The following is a 14,207-nucleotide window of genomic DNA, read 5'->3' as shown; positions in this document are numbered from 1 at the left end:
TCATTTCAACATTTAAACTTGGCCAATATAAAAATCAAATGGTAAAAATGTTAATTAATTACCATTGGGGTATTTTTGGTAACTATATCAAATTTGAGGGAGTGTCATTATTTTAAAATAGGTCAATTTTCATCTAAGTGTTTTGACAAATCTCAGAGAGTGTCAATATACTTTATTCAAAAAGTTATTTTGTGATTTGAGATTATATAATTACGACCATTAACGGTTCGCGACCGTGATAAAATTACAAATGAGAGTCATATGTTTGGGAACCATAAATTCCGCGCATGTAAACATTACTTGTCTAATAGTAGCATTTTTTTTCCACACTACCTAAATTTGAATTATGATTGGCCCCACAATTCCAATGATGGGCGTAGACAGCAGGTCCAATCCACAAGAGTATTGTGAAACATCACAGTGACCGACCATCATCGTTCATTCACCACCACCGTCCATGACCATGAGTCTTTGATTCTCGCAACCACTACTTTTGTGACACGTATACCCAACCCACAGCCCCCTTCTGTCCATGACCTCCCCAATAATTAGTGCTAAATTAAATGCTGTTATAATCACCAATCATCATCCAAGTTATTATTTAAACGTATTAATTGGAAAAAATACGAAGACAAATTTAGAACTCTTGGTTGGTGGCCAGACACGTGTCACACACGGGCAAATTATGCTAAAAAAATTGTGTCCCAGCATGTTTTGATTTTTAATTTAGTGGTCGGTTGTCATTTTTTTGTTGAAGTAGATTTATTTTAGAAACACACCTTATAATAAACTCGGCCGTCGGTTGTCATTTTTTTGTTGAAGTAGATTTATTTTAGAAACACACCTTATAATAAACTCGGCCGTTGATCGAGAAGTTGATACAAGTTGGCTAGTTTTAAGTTTTAAGATTTTGAGCCCAAACAGAAAGTAAGTAAACCATTTGGAATAGTACAATTATCGCTTCTTGGGATCAGCATTCTAAGTTGACCAGGCTCAATCCTGTTGCTTTGCACACTCTTTTCGAAGGCACTAATACCGTTTATAAAATTTTTATTTGTTTTAATTCTAGGACCTCCCACTATAGTATTCAAATAAATATATAAATATATTTGGCATGATATTGGATCACAACTTCTTTGCCTGTAACATTTCATTTGAATGAATATTAGCAATAAATTGGGTGAAGTTACTAACAATTGCAACAAAATGTTCATAGAAGATGGGATTAAATGAAATTTTGAATAATATACTTTTAAATGAAATATTGGAGGAGACGGAGGTGGTGTTTGTGGGAGCTTCACTAAAAGTGTTTTGATTGATAATTCCTTCTAACAAGAGATTCTGCTAAAAGGAATTTATAACAAAAAGATATTTGGCGTGTGTATTTTTTAAAAGTCATTTAGCTACTAAATATTTTATTAGGCAATTTTAGGGTTCGTTTGGCAATTATACTTTCTTTGTGTTTTTGCTTTGACATGAAGTAAAAACAATGTTTCTATTTTTAAAGATGTGTTCAACACTGTTTAGAAGCTTATTTGATAGAAGCAAAAACATGAAAGTATATTTAGTAAAAAATGTTGAAATTTTAAATTTTAAATGGTTATTTAAAAATGTTATTTTCGATTTTTTTTTTATTTTATTTTATTTTTAAACAGTGCTTTACTACACTGAAAGCAAACAAAAGCTTCAGTACTATTCAAAAGCACAACAAATATTACCAAGCATGCTTGGTGCTTTTGCTTCACTACAATACATTAACAAAAACAAAAAACACAAAGTAAAAGCACTGAACCCTTACCATCTCCTTTGTACCACTACCATTTCCATTCAACCCATCTCCATTGTCATTGTTTAACCGAGGTTGAAGAATGCAGTAAACACAAAATGAAACTCTTCCCTCCTCCTTTAAACCCATTAACCCATCATTTCCTCCACATTAATTATTTTTCTAAACCCATTAACCCCTCATCTCTTCCACATTAATTATTTTTCTCTCTAAGCTAACAACGTCAAGAAGAACAATGTATGCATATATATCATATATATATATATATATATATATATATATATAATTATAGATGAGTATTTATTTTTGATCAGCTGGAAGTTACTAAGTTCAAAAGTAGTCCGCTGTTAAAGTCATATTACTCACCGGCGTGCTAGAATTCACTGTTCCGGTGACCGTCTCTGAAGTTATCTAGATGGAAAATTTGTTGTCTTTTTCCTTTTTCAACAATTCTAGCAGCTTTTATCACGAATTTTTAATCCCGGATTCAATCTCTAAAAGAATCCACAACCTATGAATATCATAATCAATTAAAATGAACTAGACAGACCCATTTTTATACATATTTCAATCTACAACCCTCAAGATTAGTTGATTATAGATTTCATTTTTAAGAGCAGTGCAATAGATCCATCGATTCTCTAGAAATTCACCACCTAATGACAGTTGGTTTGGAGCCCCCCTTTCAGACACACAGTCTCCCTCTCTCCAACTCTCTCGCTCTCTCTATATATACATAAATACAGACATATATACAGATATATAATTTATAATTGTGGTCAGTGGTCATGGTTCTCTTCAATTCGAATTTTTGCCTCATCTCCGTTGCCGACTGGGTCAGCATCAGTGGATCGCCGGTGAATTTCTTACAAGTCGCTCTCAGCAATTGTCACTGTTCTCTTTCGCCTCATCAAAGAGAATGCGTGCCGTGATTAGGAGAAACATGTAGTTTACCCTTTTAACAAAGTAAATTCAGAAGCATAGGAGGACGGGGAGCTTAGTGCTAGAAATTCAAAGAATTTATGGAGAGACCAAATAGAGAAGATGGATTCAGGAAAATAGGTTTAAATAATTGAACAACATAGGAATTTAGAATTTATTACTAAAAAAAAATGTTGCAATAGAGGGAAGTGGATCTGAAAGATCCAGATTCTTTTATAAGTACGTTTTAAAATTTTCACCAAACACTCACTATTATTGCTAAGGTAAAGGGCTTCCTGGGCTTAGAAGCCCATTTTGAGACTACAGAAAGTCCGGACAAACAACCCTAAAACAAGTACATAAAGTGTATACAGATTGGGTCTTCACACGATGTGGGTGGGAATTTCATGTGTCAATTACGGAACAGATTTTAATATCGAGAATTGTTGGAGTTCTTTGAATCCTTTTAGTTTGATTTCACAATAAATTCCCAACTTTTGTGTTGAAAAAATGGACCTACAATAGGAATGTGAGTGTAATTAACCCAAAATGTGAGTGTAATTAACCCAAAGGAAAGGAGAAATTATTAGTTAATCGAATGCCTCACATGAGTTGGTAGTCCTTGAGTGGTAAGGGCTCATTATTCCGGACTCTTTGCAGAAAAGCTCGTTCACTTTTAGGAGAGGGCTTCACTACGTTTGAAGAGGACCATACATTGTACAAGGGAAGACCCAAATTCTATTGGGGTACCTTTTTGCTATGACAGAAAAAATTAGAGAGAACTACTTTTGTGGCTGCTCTTGGACCCTAACTCACGTTCTTAATCCTGTCAATGTGTCTATACAGTGCTTCAAGATCAATTTAAAGCTCAAATGTATTTCAAAAGCATCCAAATTATAGAAAAGGCGTATCTTCTAACAAACAAAATATACCTCTAAGGCATTACTGAAAAATTCATCACAGTAACATCCAGATTCCAGAGTTGCCACAACCCTTTCAAGGAGTACACTCACAATTATCCTCGGAAGTAAATGGCTACAATGAGGACCCTCGCACTGAGATTCCAATCTCATACTCCTCGAATTGAGAGGCTGAAAGGAACTTTTCAATTCAATAGCTATGCATAGTAAGAATACTCTAATAGAGGGTAAAAATCCAACTGTGATGCCTGAGAGGGTCCACCAGCTTATTAAAACAAACTATTACAACCAGGCATAGGGACATATCATATACCAATTACCAAGACCCCTTTTGAGTCTTACGACCAAACCTCTTCTAACAAAACACCAATTATAACATTGCTAAGAGCAATTTCTCCCACACAAAATAGTAAATATATATATATATATATATATATATATATAGACATGCGTTTTCTTTTCAGTAGACGTGTTGGAAACTATTCCCGGACTAAAATTAAGAATCGAATATGGGATCCCGGACTAAAATTAAGAATTGAATCTGGGATCAATGGATTCCACTGTTGCTGCAACATATGTATTTTGAGCAGCAACCGACTAACATGAATCTGCCGAAACAAATCAAAGCATAAAATTAATCATATACTCCATTCGGATAGCAAATTTATTTTAACACCAATGCTCCCCGAAATTGCACTTGTCAAATGCAACCAACAGCCACTACACTCTGACCACGAGTGGCGTCAAATATTCTTTTCATACTATTCTATTTGGTTGAAGAAACCTTTTGTAACCCCCTACAGAGGAAGAAGGGTACACATGCATGCATCGTTGTACAAACACGTCTTCATTTTCCCCCTTACTAAAATGGACTTCTAACTCACAAGATATACCTCAACGAATCACTGAAAATTAAGCTGAATATCATGAACAAGCTCCACTTTCATTCGAGCTTGCCATAATCTTATGCATTAGCAGTATCCCGGAAACAAAAAAAAAACAATTAGATCGGTCTATCAATGTCCATCACACAAATATTTCAGTTAGTACACTAGCAATCAACCGAAAGCAAAAAGCTATAATGAGAACCCTCTCACAGAGTTCCTCTCTTATTGTTATCAGATTGAGAGAGAGAAAGGAAAAGGTTTCGAACATAAGCTTAGTGAGAAGAACGCTCTAGTGACTTATTCTTGACCAAAAAGCCAACTGTGATTCCATAAAAAGAAGGGGATCTCTCGGGAGTCTTTATACCTAGTTAATCTCAAAGCTTAAATTATATATGTAGGAACACAATAGAGCAGCAAACTATTCAACCAGATTTAGGAATATACCAAGCCCCTTTTGAGTCCATGAACCCCTAATACAACACCAACCATGACATTGCTAACAGCAATTCCTCAAACTGAATATAATATCTATTTATATAGCCCCTGGCCGCCTACCTTTCTTCTTGCTCTTCTGGAGCATTTGTGGAGGATCTTGCATTTTCTAAGACTCTTAGCCAATCCAGGAACCCTCAAGGCACTAAACCCTTTCTTGCGCTTGACGGGCAAAGAGAAGAGTTGTGGGCTGCTGAATCTTGCCTAGGCGTTGCAAGTGGCTCACCCAATAGCTGGTGGCTGCTAGGTGTGGGATTCCACCCTTATTCAGAGTTTTCATGAGTGCTTTATGCATTTCAGGTTCAAGCATCAGACTGAGGACCTGCTTATTCTCTTTGTTTCTATTACTCCAGAAAATGGAACTTTTCTTGTCTTTCTTGCGCCCTCTGTCAATCGGAATAAGATCCATTTGCCAAAGATAGTCAAAATGTATATGTTTTGTTACGGGCTGTAGTCGATTTAGTAACAGACTCCCGTTGGAGGGGAGGATATGGTTCAAACTTTGGTAATAGAGGTCGGGGTGGATGGGAGTTTTGAAATGGGAGAAGCAAACCCAGATCTCAATCCAGACAGCCTTCAATGAAACTTCTTCAATTACGAAGCTTTCCCGATTCTTTCACAATCGTTCCAACCTCTTTCGATCAATCGGTATCAAAGGATCGAAATAGGTCAGGCAAATCAATTGGTCAAGAACAGGATTATACATATCAGCCACATAAACCTCCTTCCAATACCTATTTGGCTTTATAGGGGGCTTTGGCTGGTATGTTGGAAACTCTACCGGACCAAAATTAAGTACCGAATGAACATATGTATTCTGAGCAGCAACTGATAAACAGGAATCTACCACAACAAAAGGGAATCCCAAATTAAACAAAAAGAATTGAAGACTCTGCCAGTACCAGAATGGAAATTCATCATCTTAATCCTCAGAAAGAATAGAAGCCTTCAAATTCTTAGTTCTTACCATGCTTCCATCAGAGTATTTGAACAGGAAATAGTGGACAGTACGAATTATATGTAATGCCACTAAATGAAGCCCAGTTCAAAAACTACAGTAAAACATCCCCCCTTCCCTAAATTTTCAAACAATAAATCATAAAATTTGTTAATATCTAGATTTCAAGCCTGGGCCAATTAGGTTATTATTCAAAACACAGGTTGACAATAATAACTAAACTTGCACACAAGCCCTAAAACCTAGGACTCTACAAAGCCTCCAACCAGAGAGTAATAATTGTATATGAATGCTTTACAATTAAGATATCTCTAGAAACAAAGCCAAAAGGGTAATAGGATGGGTATTTTGCTAATGAATTTGGGACTTATTTGACTGAAATAAAGACATGCTTCATGCAGTCATGCATATAATAGGATTGCTTAGTTAGTTATTTCATGCAATGTAATATCACAGCACTAAAAAAATAAAATCAACCAGCTAAACGAGAACCGTAAACATATAAAACCAAAAGCTCTAAAAGGTTCTACATTACTTATTATTTTCCAGATTTCCAATCAGTCAAGCCTTCATAATCAAAAAACAAAAAAGATTAACAGGTTGAGGCCTACCAGTAGAATGACCATAGAGAATAGGACATGAAAAATGGCAGATCGATAACACAAAAATTATTTGAATATTTGTTTTATTTCGGATAGAACAAAAACTTTGACAAACTCCAAGAAATTGAAAAAAAAGATCAATGCAGCTTATTCCAATTAAAACAAAAGAAATAGTAAAGTTATATAGCAATGATCACTTATAAAGAAGCAAACCCTCCAAGACAATCCATGGACAAACTAATATTTTCAAGTGACTAACATATCCTGATAATGATTATGGTGTTTTCTCTAGTCTAAGATATCAATACAAGTCTTCAAGAAATAACATAGGATAATTCTTCCTGACAAACTCATTAATGAAAAATTCATGACAATAAAGCAGCAATGCATGTGGCATTCTGATCCTAGATGTTCATGTGAAAGAAGTACAGTAGCCTAAGCGGATAAACTTGTTATAACATGATTTATGATCCCTCAAAGGACCAAGAACAGCAATACAGAAATATTTTATGCCAATCCAAGGCATTGCAAACATGGTGAGAAGGCAAAAGACAACAAAAACAAAGGAATCCTATTGATTTAAAGGAGGTTTTATCATCATCACAGCTAAATGCCTAAAAATCCCAACTTCTTGGTAGTTGAGGCTTCATATGGAGTTACGCCATTGTTTACTTACTCATCAGCGTCCCCGTGCTACTAGGGTCCAATCACCTACCCAATTAAAATAAACCCTTCATCACTTTTAACAATCTAAAAAAACTTTAACATATGCCTGAAATAACAATTAGATCTTCAATTTTTCATAACAATACCTCAATAAAAAGACAATTTTGGTAATTTAACCAACACTCATTTCTGATTTCAACATCATCAGACGACTACAAATCACTATTCCAACAAATTTCCACAAAATCCACCATCACATTAATGGATAGTTCAATACAAATACACCTATGGCAGACATTCAATGTAAACAAAGCAATCAAAACCATTACATTCATCAGCAAACATAAAAAAAATGTACCACAAAATTTACCAACAGAACTCATCAAATTCATGTGGATAATATTAAATTCCGACAAGCTAATAATATAAAATTATGTCTCCGCATCAAATGGTAATCAATAATCCGAGCTCAAACATTCAAAAATCGGAGATTCATATGAAGTAGAACTACAGAAAATAGATCCATCAAAACGCCAAAACTGAAAAGGCACATTATATAAGTTGAGATTGATAAAACAACATAATATAAAAAACAAACCCTAATTCGTCACAATCATCACAATCAGTCCAGAGGAATCTCGACATCGCCGTCGGTGATATCCTGCTGCATATCCTTGGGGTCTTTGCCATCAACGGTGCACCCGACAGACACGCACGTGCCCAGGATCTCCTTAACTGTCCCACCCAAGTCCTTGGCCATCGATCTCGGCTTCATAATCTTCGCGATCTCGATCACATCGTCAAGCGATATGTTGCCAGTGTGCTTGATATTCTTCGTCTTCTTGCGGTCCCTCTCGGGCTCCTTGAGGGCTTTGATGACCAAAGCGGCGGCGGAGGGGACGACGGAGACTTTCGCCTGGCGGTTCTGGACGGTGAGCTTCACGGTGACTCGGAGACCCTTCCAGTCCTTGGCGGTCTCCTTGGCGATGTCTTCACCGATTTTCTTGGGAGAGAGGCCGAGTGGGCCGATTTTAGGGGCGAGTGAACTCGCCGCGCCGACTTCGCCGCCAGTGACTCGGACGTAGACATCCACGACCTGAGATGGATCGAACTTCGGCGGCATTTTCCGGCAATGTGATGGTGCTTGTAGAGAGAAAAATCAAGGGGAGGCGTCAGAGAAGCAGTGGTTTGGGCATTGATATAAGCTAGGGTTTTGCATTAGGTCGTCTGAAATGACTTGTTTGTCCTTGGATTTCGGTTGGATGGAAGTGGATGACCCGTATTCGTGAGGGTGGGTTGGGTTGTGGAGGCCCAAGTAACCATGGCGATCATGTATATATGGTCTGATAAACAAAATTTATAAATAAAATATATATATATAACATTGAAAAAGAGAAATTTGCCCCTAACAAACAAATGAAATTGAATATAAATAAATATACGTGTAATTATAACACTTCGATTTGAATTGTATTGGTCTTTTTGACACTTAGATAATTCGGTAAAACTAAATGAAATTTTATTCAAATTAATTCAAATATAATTAATGATTTGAATTATTTATGTCATTGAAAGTGATAACTTTGTGATCTTGTCATATCTATTTTTATTTTGACAAAAAATTTAAGAGTTTGTAAGGTATAGAGATATCACTTTTAAAAAATATATGATTTATCAGAATTTATAAATGATTTTTCTTTGCTTATTAGGTAAACAATTCTCACATACAATAATATCAATAAAGTATTGATTTTTATTTTGAAAAGAGAAGTTGAGAGCTAACTCAATAGCCTTCTTACCTCATTATTATACATGGCAAAGTATAGAAAACTCTCTCGACTTATAATTTTTTTCAGTAAATTTTTGTTCATTTTTTTATCAAAAAACCTCCCTCAACTATCGAAGAGGTAAAAGAGTTGATATTTTGATAAAAAAAAAAAAAAAAATGTCATTTTATTTAAATCTTAATTTTTTTGAGCTTCAAAAATTCATATCTCACAAAACCGTATCACCAAATATTGCAAATAATATATGCACAAAAAGCTTGTAAAACACGGATTCCATAAGTATAAGATTTTTTTTTACAAGACTTCATAATCAGAGAAAAATAGAAGAAAAATTTTAGAATTATTCATTTTCATATGGAGTATAACATATATAAAAAAAAAATAACCCCAATAGAGACCGAATATTCATTTTAATTATTTTTTTAAATGATGAGTCTATAAAAGAATGAAAATATTTTGGCGCAAAATGTGATATCTCATTAAATTGATCTCTGTTGGAGCTAATTTTTTTTATATATTCGGCACCATATATAAATGAATAATTCTGAAAATTTTCTTTCAAATATCTCAAGTTTTAATAAAATAAAATTGTTAGAGTAAATTTTTAGATTGGCTATTTTTCTTTGGTTACATTTTTTAATTTCTGAAATCCTTATTTCTTAAGCTTTCTATGCATATATATTTACAATTTTTAAATGTACGATTTGTGGATATGAATTTTTGAATTTCGGGAGAATTGAGATTTAAATAAAAGGGTATTTTGATCCAAATATCAACTCCTTTACTCCCTTCAAATAGTTGAGTAGATTCTTTGGTAAAAAATTAAATAAGAGGATTTATTGGAAAAAATGATACAAGTCGAATGGTTCTTTGATAAAAAAAATAGATAAGGAGTTTATTGAAAAATGTTACTAAGTGAAAGGGAATTTTTTGTACTTTGCCCTATAATATAATCTCTTTAATATAAAAATTGAAAATTTATATTTGGACATAATTTACGAGGCTAACATTAAAGATACATATATATGAATGGTATTGTTACATGTGGGTCCCACATAATTGTGGTTTGCTACTTTCTTCCAAATTAAGTGTGGTCTGGCTCACATTCTTAAAGATGACACTTAATTTGAGATGAAAGGAGTAACAAATAAACACATTGACGACTTTTTTTTTTTTTTTTTTTTTTTGTTTTTTCGGGGTAGTATTACACCATCCATTATATAAAGAAAACAACCAACAATAAATCAGTGGGTGAAAACAATAACATACACAACGATCACCTACCTACACATTTTCTCTCCAATGGCAGCAAGAAAGAGCTACCTTGAGAGACCAAAGTACATCTTTATGGGGAGTGATCTGACAAACAATTCGATCACTTCAGATACCCAATTCGAATTCGATGAAGCCGATGTCTGGAATTCGATTAATTCTGATGAAATAATCGTATCCGAACACAAGAAATCAATACCCAATTCACGAACATCAAGAAAACCAGCTAAATTGATCAGCAGTGTCCTTGATCGGAGATCCATAGCGACATCATTGCCGGTGAACATACCGGATTGGTCCAAGATCCTCCCTAGTGAATACAGTAGAAAGCAGAGGAGTGAGAACGAGGAGGACGACGACGATGAGGACGACAAGGGTGACGATGAAGATGCTAGGCTGCCTCCTCATGAATACTTGGCAAGGACTAGGACTGCTTCATTCTCTGTTCATGAAGGTATTGGGAGGACTCTTAAAGGGAGAGACTTGAGTAAGGTTAGAAATGCTATATGGAAGCAAACTGGATTTGAAGATTAGCAAACATCAAACTATGTACTGTCATATGAATTATTTGTTGGCCTTACATTAATTGTTCTTTGTTGTCACTTGCTAAACTATTTTTTTTTTTTTTTTTTTTTTTTCGGAATTCTGTTTCTTATAAGTTAAATCCTCTGGTTTTTGGGTGTGTTGACTTTTGATTCAGAGGATCACTCATTTATGTACTTATAACTCTGAGAATGTAAGGAAAAAATTTCACTCATCATTTTGTTTATTGGATAGCAATATAGTTTGTGTGTGTGTCAGTGTGTGTATATATCTGTAATTTTGATTTTGGTAGTATATAGAAGGTAGTGCAGAATAGCAGAGTGTAGGGGGCGTTGGGAAAGGGGATGATGAGCAGTAATGGGTTGTTTTTGGAGGTAGGTAAGAAAGACACATGAGAGCTAAAACAGTCCTTGAAGTAAACTTCATTTCTTGAATAATGAATGGATCTAATCTGAACCCCATTTTGTTTGTTTTTGTTTGTTTGGATACAAACATAACTTTTTCTTCTAGGGTTCGTATTTGTCAATGATGCATATGTTGTAAGCTACCAAATATATTGACTTTCAATTATTTTGACTTTGAATTTGGTTTATGAAAGTGAAGTGCAAGTGGAAATCATTATACCATCCTTTTTATTTACCCACAAAATAAATTAATAAATAAAAGTATCCCATCCTTTTCATTTTCTCCCCCTCAAAATTTATCATTTTGTTTTGCTTATTACTCCTAATGCTTTGGGCAGATCAAAAGTAAATGATCGTCTCAATGACAAAAATAGAGTGATTGCAAACCTATCCGTATTATCTTAATCGAGTGCTTAACAAATAATAAATAAATGAGTATACACACCTAATCCTGTTGTAAAAAACAATCAAACAGACAAGAGGGGCTGATTGATTTTGCAAAAGGTTGTTTCATTTGAACTTGTCCTCCATTGCCTTGATTAATGACGAATATAAAATAAATAAATAAATAAAAATCACCACATTGATCCGCATTATCCGTTCATTATGATTAAATAAGTTAAAAAGAACATGGCCAATATTGTGCGCTGATCAAGATTTTGATGCGGAATTTTGCTGATAATCATATTAGTACTTGAACGATTATGTATAAAAGAGGGATTTTTGGACTTAATTTATGTAATATATTGTGTTGTTCCAATTTTTTTATATATAGAAAAGTATTGGATAGTTGTGTTCAACTCTCACTTTCTAATGGGTTGTCACCTTCTACATTACTACTATTTAGGAGAAATATAATAGAATTGTCTTTTATTTTTATTGCAACTTATCTTATCTCTTGGGCTTTCTTGTCGTTGTAACTTTCTTATTGATTTAACATTCCATATGAGTTGCTCCGATCCATTTCCCAATTTGCCTTTCAAGCATAGGGGACGTAAAGTCACTTCTGATCTCTCATAAGAGTATTTGGTAGTTGTGTTCAACTCTCACTTTTCCTTTCATTACCTTCTTTATTATGACTTAAAAGAGATATAATAGGTGGTAGTTATTTTTATCTCTATTGTAACTTACCTCATCCCTTAAACTTTTTTGTCACTTTAAATTTTTTATGGAATTAATATTTCATATCAGTTACCCCGTTCCCGAGCTTGCCTTTAAGCATAAGGAATGCTAAGTCACTTTTTGGTCTCTCCTTATATTTTAAACATGCCATTATTGTGAACCTCAAAATCATGCATTTTGATTCCACAATTTAAAATTTCTCCAGAGGAATAGGACCATGATGTCAAGTGATAAAGCACCATTGGATTAAATGACTTTTTTGACATGTAAACTTTTCTAAGATCACGTTTTACCTCTGACCTTCGACCAACGTGTGTTCGACTTGGAACTATTGTCTCTTTGAAGGTCTTTTGTAATGTATTATTTTTTCGAATGAAACATTTAAGTTCTACTCTGGTTTTTGTAGGTTATGTTGCTTTCAATTTGGGTATATCACATGACTCTTTATTAAGAAGAGTAATTATTCTCAACTTTAGTTGGCTTGCCCTTTTAGTAATGGGAGTAGTAATTCACTTCTGCTCGTCCTTTTAATAAGGAAATGAGTTGTTATCTCGAGTTTCTTTCAACCTTCCCCTCCAATAAGAGGAGTATTAGTCTCGAGTGTCACTCAACTCGCCCCTTTTATAAGAGGAGTAATCATTTCGTTGTTCGTCTTTTTAATATTGGAGTAGTTGTCGATTGCTTAACTTAGCTCACCCCATTAAAAACGAGGTAGTAGTAGTAGCAAAATACCTACACTTCTGATTGCCCCTTTGATGAGACGGTTCATATTAATCTTGAACTTTACTCAGCTCATCCATTTATCCATTTGATAAGAGGGTTTGTAACTACTCGTTATTTAAGGAAAAACGGGTATACCAATGGAGTTGGTCATCACGAATCAATCCTAGAGAAAGGAAGAACATGAATTCATACATTGGGGAAACTTGTATATTGCTAATTGACATGAATTCTTTGCTCGAATCACTTTAAGCTTTTCCTAGCAAAAATTCTAAACAGGAAAAGAAACTTCAAGCATCCGAAAAGGATCTTAACGATCTCCAAAAATTTTAATTTCTAGATATGACATGGATAATTGAGTTAGCTTCCAACTTAAAATTAATCACCTTACAACTCCGAGCATTTTGTGAGATATTCTCAATATACTTAAGCATGTTTTGAATTGTACTGTTACCAGAAAACCAAACCTGTGAAGGCAAATAGAATTAACTTACTGGAACTCAAAATTTTGATCTTCGGATATAATTTGAATAAGTGAATTAACTTTTCAACCTAATTTGAATCGCTTCAAAACTCCGAGCATTCTATGAGATATGTTTAAAATACTAAAGCATTTTTTGAACTATTGTGACCATAAAATCACGATTTTGAAGGCAAATCGGACTGCCTTACTTAACTCCAAAAATTCTCATATTATATACTACCAAAACTATGAGGCTATAACTTCTATGATAGTCATAAGCTATGGAAGAGTGGGCTCCAAACCCTAGATTCACTTGAACCATAATTTTTCAAATGACTAATGATTCCCGACGCCAATTGTTAGATGCAAAATTCTAGATGATCCAAAATCAAAATCATTTTCGCAAAAATAAAAAAAAAAAAAAATAGGAAAAGAAAAAAATGATTACCGAGAGTGGAACCTGCGTGGGGCTACCTGGGTACATTTGGACTATCAAATTAGTACTTGAATGATTATATATCAAAGAAAAGACTTTGTATTTAGTATTATATCGTATCTTTTGAGTTGTCCAATCTCCTTTTTTATAAAAGAGTATTTGGTAGTTGTGTTGAGCTCTCCTTTTTTTTGGAAGAGTATTTGATAGTTGTGTTCAACTCTGACTTCC

At 34.3% G+C, this 14,207-nt stretch overlaps 2 protein-coding genes across 2 annotated transcripts; one reads left to right on the top strand and one right to left on the bottom strand.

The window, feature by feature from the left end:
• Window positions 1-7,611: 7,611 nt before the first annotated feature.
• LOC132313049 (large ribosomal subunit protein uL11) lies at window positions 7,612-8,416 on the bottom strand. The gene has a single exon (XM_059811663.1). The coding sequence runs from the start codon at window positions 8,353-8,355 to the stop codon at window positions 7,855-7,857; it is 501 nt and encodes a 166-aa protein (XP_059667646.1). The 5' UTR covers window positions 8,356-8,416; the 3' UTR covers window positions 7,612-7,854.
• A 1,776-nt stretch (window positions 8,417-10,192) lies between these two features.
• Window positions 10,193-11,048, top strand: LOC132315043 (protein S40-4-like). Its single transcript, XM_059813805.1, has one exon. The coding sequence runs from the start codon at window positions 10,322-10,324 to the stop codon at window positions 10,823-10,825; it is 504 nt and encodes a 167-aa protein (XP_059669788.1). The 5' UTR covers window positions 10,193-10,321; the 3' UTR covers window positions 10,826-11,048.
• Window positions 11,049-14,207: the final 3,159 nt, after the last annotated feature.

This window comes from Cornus florida, unplaced genomic scaffold (genome assembly GCF_030987335.1).
Source record: "Cornus florida cultivar Cherokee Brave unplaced genomic scaffold, ASM3098733v1 CherokeeBrave_3.0.0_Hap2_Chr06, whole genome shotgun sequence".
NCBI classification, from domain to species: domain Eukaryota; kingdom Viridiplantae; phylum Streptophyta; class Magnoliopsida; order Cornales; family Cornaceae; genus Cornus; species Cornus florida.
Note: the sequence above shows the minus strand (reverse complement) of the source record. Positions and strands in the feature narration are given on the sequence as shown.

Excerpts from the sequence above, each read along its gene's own strand:
- LOC132313049 (XM_059811663.1), bottom strand. The coding sequence starts at position 8,355 with ATGCCGCCGAAGTTCGATCCATCTCAGGTCGTGGATGTCTACGTCCGA.
- LOC132315043 (XM_059813805.1), top strand. The coding sequence starts at position 10,322 with ATGGCAGCAAGAAAGAGCTACCTTGAGAGACCAAAGTACATCTTTATG.